Source organism: Onychomys torridus, chromosome 19 (assembly GCF_903995425.1).
Source record: "Onychomys torridus chromosome 19, mOncTor1.1, whole genome shotgun sequence".
Classification (NCBI taxonomy): domain Eukaryota; kingdom Metazoa; phylum Chordata; class Mammalia; order Rodentia; family Cricetidae; genus Onychomys; species Onychomys torridus.
Window position 1 is genome coordinate 9928062 of NC_050461.1, and position 14795 is coordinate 9942856.

The following is a 14795-nucleotide window of genomic DNA, read 5'->3' on the forward strand; positions in this document are numbered from 1 at the left end:
TCAGAGTCAGAAATGCTTGCTGATGTTCTTCCAGCATCAATAGCTCTGTGTCCCCACAGGAATCCAGAGCTGCGATTCCAGTGGCAAATGAGCGCTTCTGTCAATCTGGCCTTCTGGAGCCGTTCACCAGTATAGGCTCTTTGGTTGTCGTTAAATTAGTAAGAATCTTCTCAAAAGAGAAGCATGGAGGCGCATGCTTTTAATCTCAGCCCTGAGGTGGCTAAGGTGGTGGGATGGCTGCAAGTTTGAGGCCAGCCTGGCCTCCGTAGTGAGATGTGTGTCAACCTTTTAGCTCATAAGAGTTTTCTGTGAAGAAATGAACACTTTCCCCGAAGCACTTTAATATGGTGTCACGTAACGTGAGCTTCCAAGTTGCATGAATCTGAGTTGGAATATCTCCAAGTGTGTGCCTATTTCTTTAACCTCTCTGAGCCTCATTTTCCTCATGTGCAAGATGCCAATGGCCATGTGCACATCTCGCATACTCACCCTGAGAACTTAGCTGCAAGCTCTCCAGTGCTTTAAGTAAGGAGTCCTGTGCGGATAGGATTAGTTGTACCTCTTGAGCAGTCGGTAGGAAGTTGGAACATGGCTCCTCTCCCCTCAAAGCGTGTAGTGACATCAGACTCCACCAAGGTGCTTTCATCTCACAGTCAGGTTGATGTGGTAAAGTTGCTTTATCAATACTGTGAGTTACTGCCCGCCTCTGATTGTGTACAGACCACAGGCAATCATAAATGCTAATGTAGTTGTTGGGAATGTCTGTGTTGCTGCAGACATATTTAACATGGTAGCAAAGTCTCAGGGTTTTATAGGTTTCTCACTTTTGTTCTTATCAGCTTATATTAGAATAAATACCTTAATTCATGATCTTTTTCCTCTAGAAATGAAGTTCTGCAAGTTTTAAAATTATAGTTATTATTTATGACGTGTGTGTAAACACTAGTATTTTGCTTTGCGGGTTAATTGACTAGAGGTAAATGTGGTTGATTTTCTGAAATGTCGCATTGCCCAGTACTGAAGCTATTAAGATACAGCCAACATTCCGGTTCAGCAGAAACTATCTGTGTATTCCCAAGTGTAACGCTGCTTGCTTACCTTGGGTTATGTAACTGAAGCAGGTGGTTTTGGGGGCCTTTGTGTGGGAACAAAAGGAAGCTGGTGTTACAACCCATGTCCTAAAATAGGAAACTGAGGTGCCGAGAGAGTGTGCCTTGGCTGAGATTATTCAGCTACTTAGATGATTCAGCAAGAACAGTTACAGGCCTGACATGGGGAAACACAGTTTCATCGAGGTCGATAATGGGGCTCACTCTGTTACTTACCGCGCTTGTACCAGAGCCTGTTTGATAGAAATCTCCAATTGATATTGCTCGTCAGCACAGCTTGTCACTGTAAGGTGCGTTTCAGTGTTTGGTTGGGGATTTGTGGTGTCACCCAGCTGTGCAGATTGTTCTGATGACTGTTAAATTGGGGTAATCCCCTACCCAAATGTTAACCCAGAGGCAGCAACAGACACAAATGTGGGGGCTCAGACTCGCTCACATGGCGCTGAGTTCGAGGTTCTGGAAATAGGCACTGGGACCCCTTACACCCGCCCCCTGGGACCTTGTTTTCTTGTTGCTAGAAAGGAGATGGAACTGGATCTCAGAAGGTCATTTTAAGGCATAAGTAAGAAAGCAATCTTGAAGCAGCTGGGCCCTGGTCACCTCCTGTTGACACCCGAGTGACCTTTGGAAGATGATTCTGCTTGATAGTCCTAAATGTTTAAAGATAACTTCATACATCCCAAATCTCTTCCTCAGATTTCATAGCCCCTGATGCTCCAGCTGTTTCTCAGAGACTCCAGTATCAAAAGTGCTCTCCCTATGTGTACACTGAAGTCTGCCCTAAGCTTGCAGCCATGCCTGTGGTAGGGTCAGAGGTTAGCCTGGCTTTTGCCTGTGATTGTGAGACCATGGGGTCACCACTCGGTGTCTGCATTCTCTGCTCGTCATTAAATGTCAGACTACTGTGGCTGTCCTCAGCGCTTTGCTATGACAGCGTTCTCTGAGCTCCTTATCCATTAGAAATGCCACATCCCTAACCATGCCACACTGCCATGTGGACATCCTTCTTGTCATGCCTGCTTCCACAAGAAAGACAAAGTTGTTAAGTACATCCTCTTTACTAATCGAATACTCCTGTAGTATTAAGAAGTACATAAAATGCTTCTTCAGATTTAATCAGCTACCCATCTGATCTCAGTCTAAGTCTTGGATGAAAAATGCTGTGTCGGACCTGTGGTGTACTATCTGATAACTCCATCCATGTAACACTGTCTGGTACTGTTTGGTTGGGGTCATTTAGACAGTTGTGGGTCTTAAGATGCTGTTACCCTGTCCATGCGTCTTTGTCTTGGTTGCCATATTGACAGCTTTCTTCATATTCACTTATCTTGTTCTAAAGAACTCTCAAGGTACTGGAAGAATTAAAGACGGTCCATCTTAAGGTTCTCTTTGAGCTAGGTAACCCAGCAGAATTCAACACTCTTAATTCTAGGGACTAAGAAGAAAAGAGTGATTGATGGGGTGCTGTACCCAAAGGAAGAACTTCTCAACAGTCATCTCCTCTTTGGTGATCGCTAGCCAAAGCAGGGCGCTGCCTCTGCAGGTGCTCCTCCTGGAGCAGATGCACCTGGGAGAGGTGGTGGAGGCACCACAATCCTGTGATTGCCCTTCTCCTACCCAGGGCGTGTCTGTCTCAGGGGGCTTCTTTGTTTCTGAGACCCATTCAGGACAGAGGATTTTCAAAAACATTCTTAAGTCATTTTATATTACTTAGAGAAATGTAGTCTAATAATATAGTTTGAAAACTTACAGCCTGGTCTCAAATCACTGATATAAAAGTATTTCTTAATTCTAGTTGTCTGTCTGTCTTAGTTAACCTTTCTATTTCCACGAAGAGACATCATGACCAAGGCAAATTACAAAAGAAAGCGTTTAATTGGGGGCTTGCTCACAATTTCAGAGGGTGAGTCCATGATCACCATGATGGGGAGCATGGCAGCAGGCAGGCAGGAACAGTGGTAGAGAAGTAGCTGGGAGGGAGGGAGGGAGGGGGGGAGAGAGGGAGAGACAGACAGATAGATAGACAGACCAACAGACACTGACTGGGCCTGGCATGGGCTTCTGAAACCTCAAAGTCCTCTTCTAGTGACACACTTCTTCTAACAAGACCACCCCTAAAACGGTTCCACCAGCTGCGAACCAAACATTCAAATAGATGAACCCATGGGAAACATTCTCATTTCAACCACCACATCTGGAGAGTACATTCCAAAACTCATCCTGTAGACAGCGATTGCTTCTTTTTCCTAAGCAAGCCAATGGTAAGTAGCATACTTTTAGCAAGTTCCTCATATACTAGTTGATATCTTCTCTGCTGCCCTCTTTGCCCGGGTTGGATCATCAGAGAATGGAAGATACACACACTCTGCCTGATGAGCATGTGTGCCCCGACATGCTCCACCCTTCTAACAGTCGGGCCATGTCTTTCTCTGACCTGAGTCTCTGCCCACAAAAGAAAATGAAATCAGCATGAATGTGGCTTATTTGTATGTGCAAATTTATCTCTTTGGTTATTCACAACCTGTCTCTATGGGAAATTTGAATCTGTGACTTTGCTGGGATTGACGTCGCCTTTACTGACATGTAGTTGCTGGGCTCTGTCCCCTCTCACTTTGGAGCATCAAGAATGCATTTATCATGCTTGCTTTGGCAGTGCCTATAGTAAAATTGGAAGATTGCACTTAGCCATTTCCAATGGAGTAAGATTCGGATCTCACCTGCACCAGGACACTTGGCTAGGGATGTTCCGCTGCTTGCTTCTGGCTTGGGCTGTACACACCCCTCTGCCTTGTGTGGCTGTTATTCTCAGTGTAGCTCTTTGAACACTTAGGTGATTGATAGACGCTGAACAATTGAAGTAAGCCTCTGCAAGTGGCAGCTTCTTCCTATTCTTTTCATGGCCCCAGGCCTGCTGTTGAGTAAGCAGCTTGGAATCAGTCCTTCAGTGGCACCCGGTGGCGTGTAAAAACTCGGGAACCCTGGGCCAGTCTTGTGACTCGGAATTTGATGTGTGGGAAGGTCAAAGGTTACCTGTGCACTGTGGATTTGGACAGAAGTCCCAGTTAGACGCCAGGAAGCCTTTTCTGCTGTCAGCTCTGCTCACACCCCAGACCCCAGGCTTCCTGCTCCATCCTGTTCTTTCAGTGTGCATTCTGTTTGTCGTCTCTAGGAGACATCCTGCCAGTGGCATTTGGGTGCTCCTCCATTTTTTTTTTTCATAATTAGGAATACTCATGACCATAATTTCAGCATTTTTATCTTTGAAAACCCATTATATTAAACTTCCTTTGCAGTGTTTTGGGCCATAGGCTTTAACTGTTGGAAATCTGTCTTTTACATTTGTATGTTATTTCTCTTTCTAGCCTTCATAAATGTTGACACAGCTCTTTCTCCTGGAATCCCTATTTTATTAGAATTTGATTTGCAGTTAAATTCTTAGTTGAGGGAGAAAGGGTTTCAGGATTTGTTCCGATTCTCTACATATATCAGAGATGACTCTTCCAGCAGAAGCCCAGACAGTTGACGTTCCCTGCCCTGGCTCTGGCCTCTGCGCATAAGTGGTCCGTTTTTCAGCTAGAATGGATGGAGTTCCCATTGCGCCCTAGGGGAACTGTTCATTAGGACTGTCCAGTTTGCTCCTTGATGATGTCAGTGGCCTGCTGCAGTAACTGTGCACACATATCCCATAGCAGAGTAGAAGCAGCTTTAGCTCTCCAATAACTAGACTCGGGTCACGGTCTCACTGTTCACCAGGTGAAGCAGCACCCAGAGGAGTAAGCCGGAGCCTGCAGGGTTCATGCAAACCTGTGTTTTTAGCTACAACTAAGCAGCAGCAGCAGCAGAATATATTGGTATTTCGCAGATCTCTGGTGGTGGACATGTAGCAGCAAAGGGCATGAGGAGCATTTGAGCGTATGAAGACGTACTATGTCAAAGCTCTGCAAATGTGTTATTAAAGAACAATGTGGAGGAAGCAGCTTTTATCTGGTGACTTGTGGAAAGCCAGCATTTACGTTTGGTCCCCCTTGTCTATTTTACCTTTGTAGTTACACATACTGGTGGACACCAGAGGTGATAAAGCATTTGCCACTGCCTTACGATGAAGGTGAGTACCTGCTTCTTTCAGGTTCTCTACCACGTTTTAGAACTATGCCTAATTGGACTTAAAGCATTAGCATCCCATATGCTGTCCTATGGAAAGACGTGGATTCATGATTATGTTGCTATTTTGTTAGGGGACCATAGCATGTTTTAGCGTCTTACAGAAAGAGATGATTATGCTTCCTTCCGTCTGAGTAGGCCTTTGCCTCCTGTGTTGTGCCTTAGAGTTATTAGATAAGCTGTGCAAACGTTTGGTTGATGTGGTAGTTCATTTTAAGTTAGTACTGATTACATTTCATATTAATTTTTTATTATATCTTGGAAAGATTGAAAGGAAGTAAGCCAAAATTAAACACTTTTCCTATAGTTAGGCAGTGAAAAGGGGATATATATATATATATATATATATATATATATATATATATATATATATAAAACATTCTGATCACATTTAAACTATATTTTATTAATGTGTCAGAAAGTCAGGAGAAATTATATAAGGAAATACACTAAAATGTACTATAATTAGAATGTTTCCAAATTTAAATAATTCCCCAACTTTAGATATACTATAGTTCTGGCTGAATGACTATATTAGTAATTCATTATCTTGACCTTGGGCGATCAAGTTTCCATTTGTAAAGGGTGGTAGAATTCTATTTAAGCCGTGGTTGTTCATCTGAACTTTGGGGAAGTTCAGAACAGGTTACCAAGGATTTTTAAGTTGTTACTAAATTATTAATTGATTTCCCAAGTATGTGCAACTTGAAATTCTGGATAAAATCACTAATAACATTGCTGAGGTGGGTTGGTTGTTTGGGACAAAGGAAAGCACTTTATTTATTATATTTTGTGCAGCTGCAAGTCCCTTTACCCACTGAGCTGTCTCCCTGGCCCAGAAGGGACTTTAACAATGACCATGAACAGGATCTGAGAAGCAACAGAGATTTATTGAAGACCTAACTGCGTGCTTGTTTGTTTAAGCTAGATTGCAGGGGCGGGGATTTAAGAGCAACAGGAATTTAAGGGAATGAGTAACTAAATTTCTGAAGTAACTCTCTGCTCCCACCTCGACCCCTGAGGACCCTTCTTAGAGCAGTTCCAGGCAGATATGATTGGTTCTGTGTGTTAGACTCGTTCCTGAGTAAGTACTGGGTACTGGAGCTGAGCGAACTTGGTCAGTGCTGTGTCTGACACAGGGTGTAGCGGCGCTTCTCTTGAGCGCTGGTGGTGTCACACAGATGTGTGCTGGAGGTCTTCTCAAGTGCTCGGAATAACACAAGTTTTTCCCTCAGTCATCTGTGCTGCAAACTTGAAGAAGTTGATCGTGAAGAAGTTCCACAGGTGTGAAGAGGAGATAGACATCCACAACGAGTTCTTCCGGCCGTATGAACTGAGCAGTTTTGACGACACCTTCTGCTTGGCCATGACAAGTTCAGCCCGGTATGTTGTGGACACGCCAAAGCTGTAGGCGCTGGGGAACTCTCATCTCTCTAGTTCTTAGAGGTGTGTCTGTCATTACCAGAAATCAGTCCTGCAAGCTGCCCGGAGTGGGGCCTTGAGTCAGAATGCTTCCTGTGATGGGGAGCCTCCCACTTCACCTCCCTCATTTGCCAACTGGGCTAATTGCTCTTGTTGAAATATGCCCTGTTAGCCCCAATTTGCCATTAGGAATCAACTCAGTATTTTTCACCAAATGTAGAAATTGAGGGCAACATGGATTCACTGTGACAATAATTGAGTATTTATCTTAGGTCAGCCATTGTCTCTGTGACCTCAATAAAGGTACCCAGGTTCTGATCCTCATGGTCACATCTGTTCTCCTCTGTTCTGCTCACCTCTCCTCTCCTCTGCTCTCCTCTGCTCTCCTCTCTGCTCTCCTCTCCTCTCCTCTCCTCTGTTCTCCTCTCCTCTCTTCTCCTCTCCTCTCCTCTCCTCTCCTCTCCTCTCCTCTCTTCTCCTCTCCTCTGCTCTCCTCTGTTCTCCTCTCCTCTCCTCTCCTCTCCTCTCCTCTCCTCTCCTCTCCTCTCCTCTCTTCTCCTCTCCTCTCCTCTCCTCTCCTCTCCTCTCCTCTCCTCTCCTCTCCTCTCCTCTCCTCTGCTCTCCTCTCCTCTCCTCTCCTCTCCTCTCCTCTCTGCTCTCCTCTGCTCTCCTCTGCTCTCCCCTCTGCTCTCCTCTCCTCTCCTCTGCTTTACTCTGCTCTCCTCTGCTCTCCTCTGCTCTCCTCTCTGCTCTCCTCTGCTCTCCTCTGCTCTCCTCTCCTCTCTGCTCTCCTCTGCTCTCCTCTGCTCTCCTCTCTACTCCTCTGCTCTCCCCTGCTCTCCTGTCTTCTCCCTCCTTCCTAGCATTGTCCTAATAGATAGGAGTGGTGTAACTCAGGTTTATCCAACACTTACTTTCTGCATAAGGCACATCACAGGCTTCTTATGCTTAGAAACACTGAACAGCCGTAGCCTTGTGCTCGGGAACCATTTTAACAGCAAGATTGCCAACAGAAAATACACACAAATGTAAGAGTAGCCCCAAATAGATGGCTTAAAGGACACTGGTTTACAGCGTGAGAGCAAAACCAAAGACAGAGGCCAGCTTCTGAACCTGGAGAGCTGGGTGACTCAGGCTTTCAGGAGTGTGGGTTTGTGTTACACATACACTCTAGTGAGTAAGCAAATTCACACATGTGAAATCTGCAGATGCTTGCTCTCTTCCGCTCCTTCTCCTCCTCTTCCTCCTCCTCATTCTTCTTCCTTTATGCTTAAAAAGAAAGAAAAAATAAATTGCTCACCAAGACATTTTCAGACTAGTAAATAGACATTTGGCCAGTATGGTGGTACACATCTATTATCTCAGCACCCGAGAGGCTAAGGCCAGAGGATTGCTGTGAGTTCATGGCTGCCCTGGGATATGGAGTGAGCTCAAGGCCAACTTAGTCTATGCAGCAAGACCCTGCCTCAAGAAAACAAAACAGAAAAATAGTAAGATAAAATTAGACATTTTGAGCCACACCCAAGATTACTCCCCCCCCCCCCAAGAAAATGTAGCATTCAGGCACAGTGTGGGAGCAAGACCTCCACCCAAAGCTGGGGCTATTAGCAGAACTCACCGAACTGCTGCCCTGTTGGCCCAGCTTTGGTGTGCCTGGCTTCCGTGGCGACAGGAATTCGCCTTGATGCTGAGGAAGGAACCTGGGCTTATCTCAGCGAGCGGAACATTAAATCAGCTTCTGTGTGAAGCATTCTGTCTCAATTAGGGTTTCTATTGCTGTGAAGAGGCACCATGGCCACAGCAACCTTTATTAAGGAAAGCATTTAATTGGGGTGGCTTATAGTTCAGAGTCCATTATCGTCATGGTGGGGAGCATGATAGCATGCAGGCAGAGACAGTACATCTGGATCAGAAGAGAGACATCGGGCCTGACTTGAGCTTCTGAAACCTCAGAGCCCACCCCCAGTGACACACTTCCATCAAGAAGGCCACACCCCCAATAGTGCCATTCCCTCTGAGTCTGTGGGGGCCATTTTCATCCAGACCCCCCAGATTCCAGCAGTGGTGTTGTGAATTAGCCCTAGCTTAATGAGGTGGATGTTGCTATCTTAATTCATATCACCATGTTTTGATCATTTTGTCTGCCTCCTTTAGTGGTCTGGCTTAGAAATACGGTGCGTAGACCTCAATGGCTTAGTGTTTGGTCACTGGTTTGTTTGCCAGAGGACTAGTGATATTTAACCAGGTGGTGTGCATCCTCATCATGCCTTGGGTGTCCCCACTTCCCAACAAACTCAGCTTTGCATTCAGAACTCCTGGGCTCTTGCAGCTGTGAGAGAAGTCACCATGGTCACATGGACATTGCTCAGAGCTGATGGTGCATGGGCTTTTTGCAGCCCTGTCAGCTGAAGAGCGCATGAGTACTTGTGTTAGAATGTGTGTAGATCCAGAGGCAAGGTAGCAGACAGCTGAGTATGAACTGAGGTGGACGCCAGCATCGTCTACACAGATGGTGATTTATAGAGTATTTCACCTTTCTTCGTCTTTTTCTAGTGATTTTATGCCTAAGACTGTTGGCATCGATCCAAGTCCATTTACTGTGCGAAAACCAGATGAAACCGGAAAATCTGTGCTGGGGTAAGATTTGCATATAGAATGAAAATGTAAAGATTCAGGTAAAATGGTAGTGCTTGCAGTAGTGTTTCCATCCAGAGCTGATAATGTCAACTCACATGGTTTAAAGTCTGTCTGTTGCATGTATACCAGTAGCTCATGTAGCGCACTGGGGTTGTTAAAATGTCCACTGTGAAAGTAGAACTTATGGTAATCTCAGCAACATGGTATATTTTATCACTTTAAATTGGGAGCATAACATATGGTGTAAGGATGGGGACGGATGTTCTATCAATAACCCAGCTTTCTTTGTTTCTCAACATAGAACACTTAATTAAAATCACTACTTATTGTATTGATTTTTTTTTGGCATCTAAATGTAAACTCAAGTGTGCTCTAACTGAGAACTTGATAAGTTTCCTGTGCGTGGCTAAAAACATTATTTGCAGGAAGAAATTACTAGAACAACATGACAGGAACACTCCATGTTTACATCTTCCCACTGGGAGACTGGAGACGTTTATAGTGTTTGGACCTGACACTCCCATTCACCTCAGTTGACCTTCCTCCTTACAATGTAACATTGCTCCTCAACTTGCACCAGAAGTCACGGCAAGACTGTAGCTACACTATCCCAGGTGTATTTAGGATGGGCGTGCAATTGGATTTTAGCTATGTGTAATTTACACATGGGTTGTATACCATTTTCTGGATGCACCATTTCTGGGCCTTAAATTCCTGTCACACTCATTGAATCCAGACACTAGCATCTCACACGCTCTTGCTCTTCACTCAGACGTGGGCTTGGGGCCCAGCCATCCACACTGAAGGTTAAGGGTTCAGCCTGTCACACTCATTTCCATCTTTTTTAAAGAAACAAAAGCAATCGAGAGGAAGCCGTCCTGCATTCAGCCCTGACCAGGTTTAAAAGAAGGGGCTTGTTTAGGATTTTTCACCCAGGGTGTTTCCAGGACAGAAAAGCAGCCAGCTGCCTGGACGGAGGTAGCACAGAAATACTGTCAGCTTTAAGTTTTAGTTGGAGGTCAGAATGGAATTGTTTTTTACAGTATCTAACTCTGGTGAGACATATTGCTTTTTTTCTTTCCTGAGATATTTCCAAGTATGATTGTGTTTTTAGCAACATATATTGAAATACTTTAGCAGTAGTGTGGTGGGTGTAGGCAATGGTTCAGTTAGTAAAACCTTGCTTTGTAAGCTGGAGGCTCTGAGTCCCATGTGCAGTGCTCACATAAGGACCCTAAGATCTCCAGCATGGTCCCCTTACGGACTTAGAAATGTAGAAAACCCCAATTCCAGTTACCAGGAGAAAGTGCAGGCGTTAGCAGTGAGAAGGCCCCTGCCCTCCTCTAGTGCATTTGACTTACTTTTTAATTACAGCAATTCCAATGTGTGTAAGATAAGTACTAGCCTTTCCACTTCAGCACGACTTGAATCCAGACACTAGCGTCTCACACACTCTTGCTCTTCACTCGGACGTGGGCTTGGGGCACAGCCATCCACACTGAAGGTTAAGGGTTCAGCCTGTCACACTCATGTCCATCTTTTTTAAAGAAACAAAAGCAATCGAGAGGAAGCCGTCCTGCAGCGGAAAACAGCGGCCAGCGCCCCGCCACCCCCCAGCGAGGAGGCTGTGTCCAGCAGCTCTGAGGATGACTCCGGCACCGACCGGGAAGATGAGGGCTCCGTGTCTCAGCGCTCCACTCCCGTGAAGATGACCGACCCTGGGGACAGTACCAAAGTGACTGAGGTGCGGGGGCAGGATGCACGTGTGAGCCAGCCCGAGGCTCTGGAAAGTGATCTTTAAAATCCTGCTTTTACTTAAAAGGCCGAGAGCAGGAAAATGTCACATTTCCCCACTCACGCTCTTCTAATCTGGTGCTCCAGGCACAACCGTAGGACGGCTGCGTTCTGCTTTGACCTTGGAAATCTTTTGGCTTTGCTCCTCTTTGTTGTGGTAAATTTTTTACCTCCTCAGAAGTTTTCAGAGCTTCTTGTCTATCTTGAGCATCGAATTCTACTTGGTGCCTGTTTATTCCCCCATGGGACACTGGGCATGCAGGGTTTGGACCTGCCTTTGAATGGCCCTGGGGAAAATGAGTCCTGTCCAATTCAATTTACTAATATAGCAAGGAAAACAAGTAGGCAGAGCCACATAGGACCTAATAATCTAGCTTTGAGGAAAACTGCTTTGTAGAAATAGCTAAAAGTCACAGTGTGGTAAGAACACAAACTGTTAGTTGAGAGTTAATGAACTGACATTGGCCTCATCCATCCTGCTGCCTGTGTGTGAAGATAGTTATATTGGAAAGCTGCTGTGCCTTCTTGCTTACGTTGTGTATGGTGGCTCACATTATACGCTAAAGGTGAGTAGTAGCAACAGGGGCCATATATCCCTACAAGTCTAGACTATTCACTGTCTGTCCTTTGATAGGAAAAATAAAAAAGAAATTGCCAACTCCTGCAGTAGATACAGCAGCCATGTTTATTTAGCATATTTTTTTTAAACCTTAAACTAAGTCATTTTAGTAAGAAACAGAAACTATAGTTTTGTGTGTGTTTGGGTTTTTGTTGATGTAGTTTTCTTTTGCTTTGAGGCAGGGTCTCACTCCATACCATGCTGTATTAGAACTCACTATGTAACCCAGGTTAGCCTCAGCGTCACTGCAATCCTCCTGCCCCAGGCTCCCTCCCAAGTGCCGGGATTGTAGGTGTGAGCCACTGTTCCCAACAAAGAGATTTTCCGAAAGCTATGAGCTAAAGTTTAATGAGCAATATGAAAAAAAGTATTACTGCTGTTGTTGTAAAATTCTTAGACTTCTTTCCTTCGTCTCTGGAGATCTCTGGAGAATATCTGATGATTCTAACCGATTCCTGTTCTTAAAACTCTAGAATGTGGTCCAGCCCATGAAAGAAGTGTATGGAATTAACCTCTCTGATACCCTGTCAGAGGAAGACTTCTCCATTTATGCCAGGTGAGAGACTTGCACACAGAAAGGAAAGAAAAACGATGAAATGTGGGATTATTATGATGTATAATAACTCTAGCTTTTCTGTCGTGGTGATAAATACTGAGCAAAACTAACATGAGATGGAGAGGGCTTCTTTGGTCTCTCCACAGACCTGGAGGCTTCCTATCCCATGAAACCTCATACATGGGCCACCGTGTTTTTTCTTTATTCATTAAATAATTTCACCTTTATGTATATGGGAACTTTGACTGCATGTATGTGTGTGTACCACATGCAGTGTGCCTGTTGTCCAAGGAGGCCAGAGGAAGGCATTGGGATCCCCTGGAACTCAAGTTATAAGCAGTTGTGAGCTGCCATGTGGGTTCTGAGAACCAAACCCAGATCTTTGGAAAAACCCAATGTTCCTACCCACTGAGCCTTCTCTCCAGCCCCACAATGGTTTATTTTTTTTTTATTGTGATAGTGACTGTATATTTTATCTGAGAAATTTAGCTTTAAATGTGTGTAGCTAATATTGCGTACCATTCTCTCGTTCCCCAAACTGGATGCAATTCTTCCCTTGCTGTCAGAGAAGAGTGAGTTCTAGGGAGCTTGTCAGTAGCCCTGTAAGAATCCCGTGACTGTTGCTCCTGTAGCTCTTGACCTTCGAAATAGCTTATGAAAAATAAATGATAAGATTATCCATAGTCATCAAAGGAAAATATTTTAGATGGTAGAAAAACAGAACGCAAATAAGCTCCTGGATCCTGCCCTGTCACCTCCCATGGGAACAGGAGAACAGACCCCCCCCCCCAACCTCTGAGGGCGGTGGGCATGTGTGGGATGGGCGTCCTGCAGCCAAGAGTCGGAGCTAGTGCCTGTGTGAAAGCCACTCAGCCGGCCAGGGGGGCAGGGGGTGATGTGGCGCTGGTGGCCCACCCCGCGTGCTCTATTTGACTGACAGCGTTTTCCCTAGGAGTAGCTGGAGTAGAGTTGGGAGTGAGAGGAGAGAGGACCATTAGGGCCTGGGGAACCGGAGTCAATGCTCTGGACTCTTAGCAGTTTCCCTGCCTGGGGGTGGGTCTCTGTCCTCTCATGACGAGCATCCCGACCCCGTGCTCCTGCATTCCTAGGTGTACAGCTTCACACTCGGGTAAAGGAAATGCACAGTTGTGTCACCATGGCCGTGCAAGTGCACTCTGACCGGGGTGAGCCCTAGAGGCACTGCCGGGGCTTCCTTCTTGAGCTTCTACATGTCTGTTGTAATTTGTAGGTTTGTTCAGCTGGGGCAGAGTCAACATAAACAGGACAGGAGCAGCCAGCAGCCATGTTCCAGGTGCTCTGACGGAGTTATAAAATTGTAAGTACTACATGCAACCTGGAAAACTTTAAATTTCGTTTGTTTATTTTGTGTGGTGAGTGTGCGCGCACACATGTTGTGGAGGTCAGAGGACAACTTGGAGGATTTAGCTGTCTCCTTCCATCATATGGGTCCCAGAGATTGAATTCAGGTCATCAGACTTGGTGGCGAACGCCTTTACCCACTGGCCTTATATTAATCTTTAGAAAATCTCTGCATCCGTGCCACTCACAGAGCGTGTGTTGGGTGACTTGTTGGGGAAAATATTCAGTCTTGTCACCAGCTTAGTATAATTCGACACACGTTAACATTCTTCCTGCTGCTTTCTTTACTGAAAACTCTGTCTTGGGGACAGTGGTGGCGGTGGTGGAGAGGACGGGGCAGCCTTAACTACACCCCTTGGCTTCCCTCCATGAACTGTACCCTGACCTGGGAGACTTCGGGTCTACCACCAGACCCTCCAGAGCCGTGGTTCTCAATCTTCCTAATGCTGAAACCCTTTAATACAGTTCCTTATGCTGTGGTGACCCCAACCATAAAATTATTTCATTGCTACTTCCTGACTATAATTCTGCTACCATTCTGAATTGGGATGTAAATATCTGATATGCAGCCTCTAAAGGGTTGCAGCCCACAGGTTTTGAGCCACTGCTCCAGAGCATGGATGGCTTAGGTTCCTCCTGCTACATGACCCTTTCATTGCTAATAACTTGGAGGACATTAAATGGGAGTTTAGTAAATTTAGTAAACAGAACTGTGTTCAAGTCACACCACCTGCTGGGTTGTTCCCTGAACACACATCTAACACACCATGTGACTCAGGCACCACATCTGTAAAGGCATAGCACCTGCAGCTGAGGAGGGCGGCAGGGAGGGAGCCAGCATCCCTCACACAGTGTCTGGAGCAAGTGCGCAGTAAGGTGCCATCATGGTCATCGTCTGTATGTCACCTTCTTTATCAGGACAAAGCATGGGGTTGTGACCAGGAGAGGTTCCCAGAGAAGACACTCTGGTCTTAAACCAGTGTGATCAGTTCTGTCAACATGTTGCTTGTTTGGTAGGTGCTGAATGCTTGGTTTCCATGCAGGGCGTGGGTGGTTAACGAGAGAGGAAGAGCATGGGATAGTGCCGTCACACCCCTGGGGGTGAGGTGTCTCCCTT

General features: G+C 45.6%; 1 protein-coding gene across 2 annotated transcripts in view; it reads left to right on the top strand.

Moving 5' to 3' along the window:
* The window catches only part of Fig4 (FIG4 phosphoinositide 5-phosphatase), an 85240-nt gene that overhangs the window by 45597 nt on the left and 24848 nt on the right, over positions 1-14795 (top strand). For both annotated transcript variants that reach the window (XM_036168977.1, XM_036168978.1), the window contains exons 17-22: positions 5156-5214; positions 6506-6653; positions 9246-9329; positions 10878-11073; positions 12216-12298; positions 13548-13634. In XM_036168977.1, coding sequence (XP_036024870.1) covers positions 5156-5214; positions 6506-6653; positions 9246-9329; positions 10878-11073; positions 12216-12298; positions 13548-13634 — 657 coding nt within the window. The remainder of the gene's footprint in view (positions 1-5155; positions 5215-6505; positions 6654-9245; positions 9330-10877; positions 11074-12215; positions 12299-13547; positions 13635-14795) is intronic.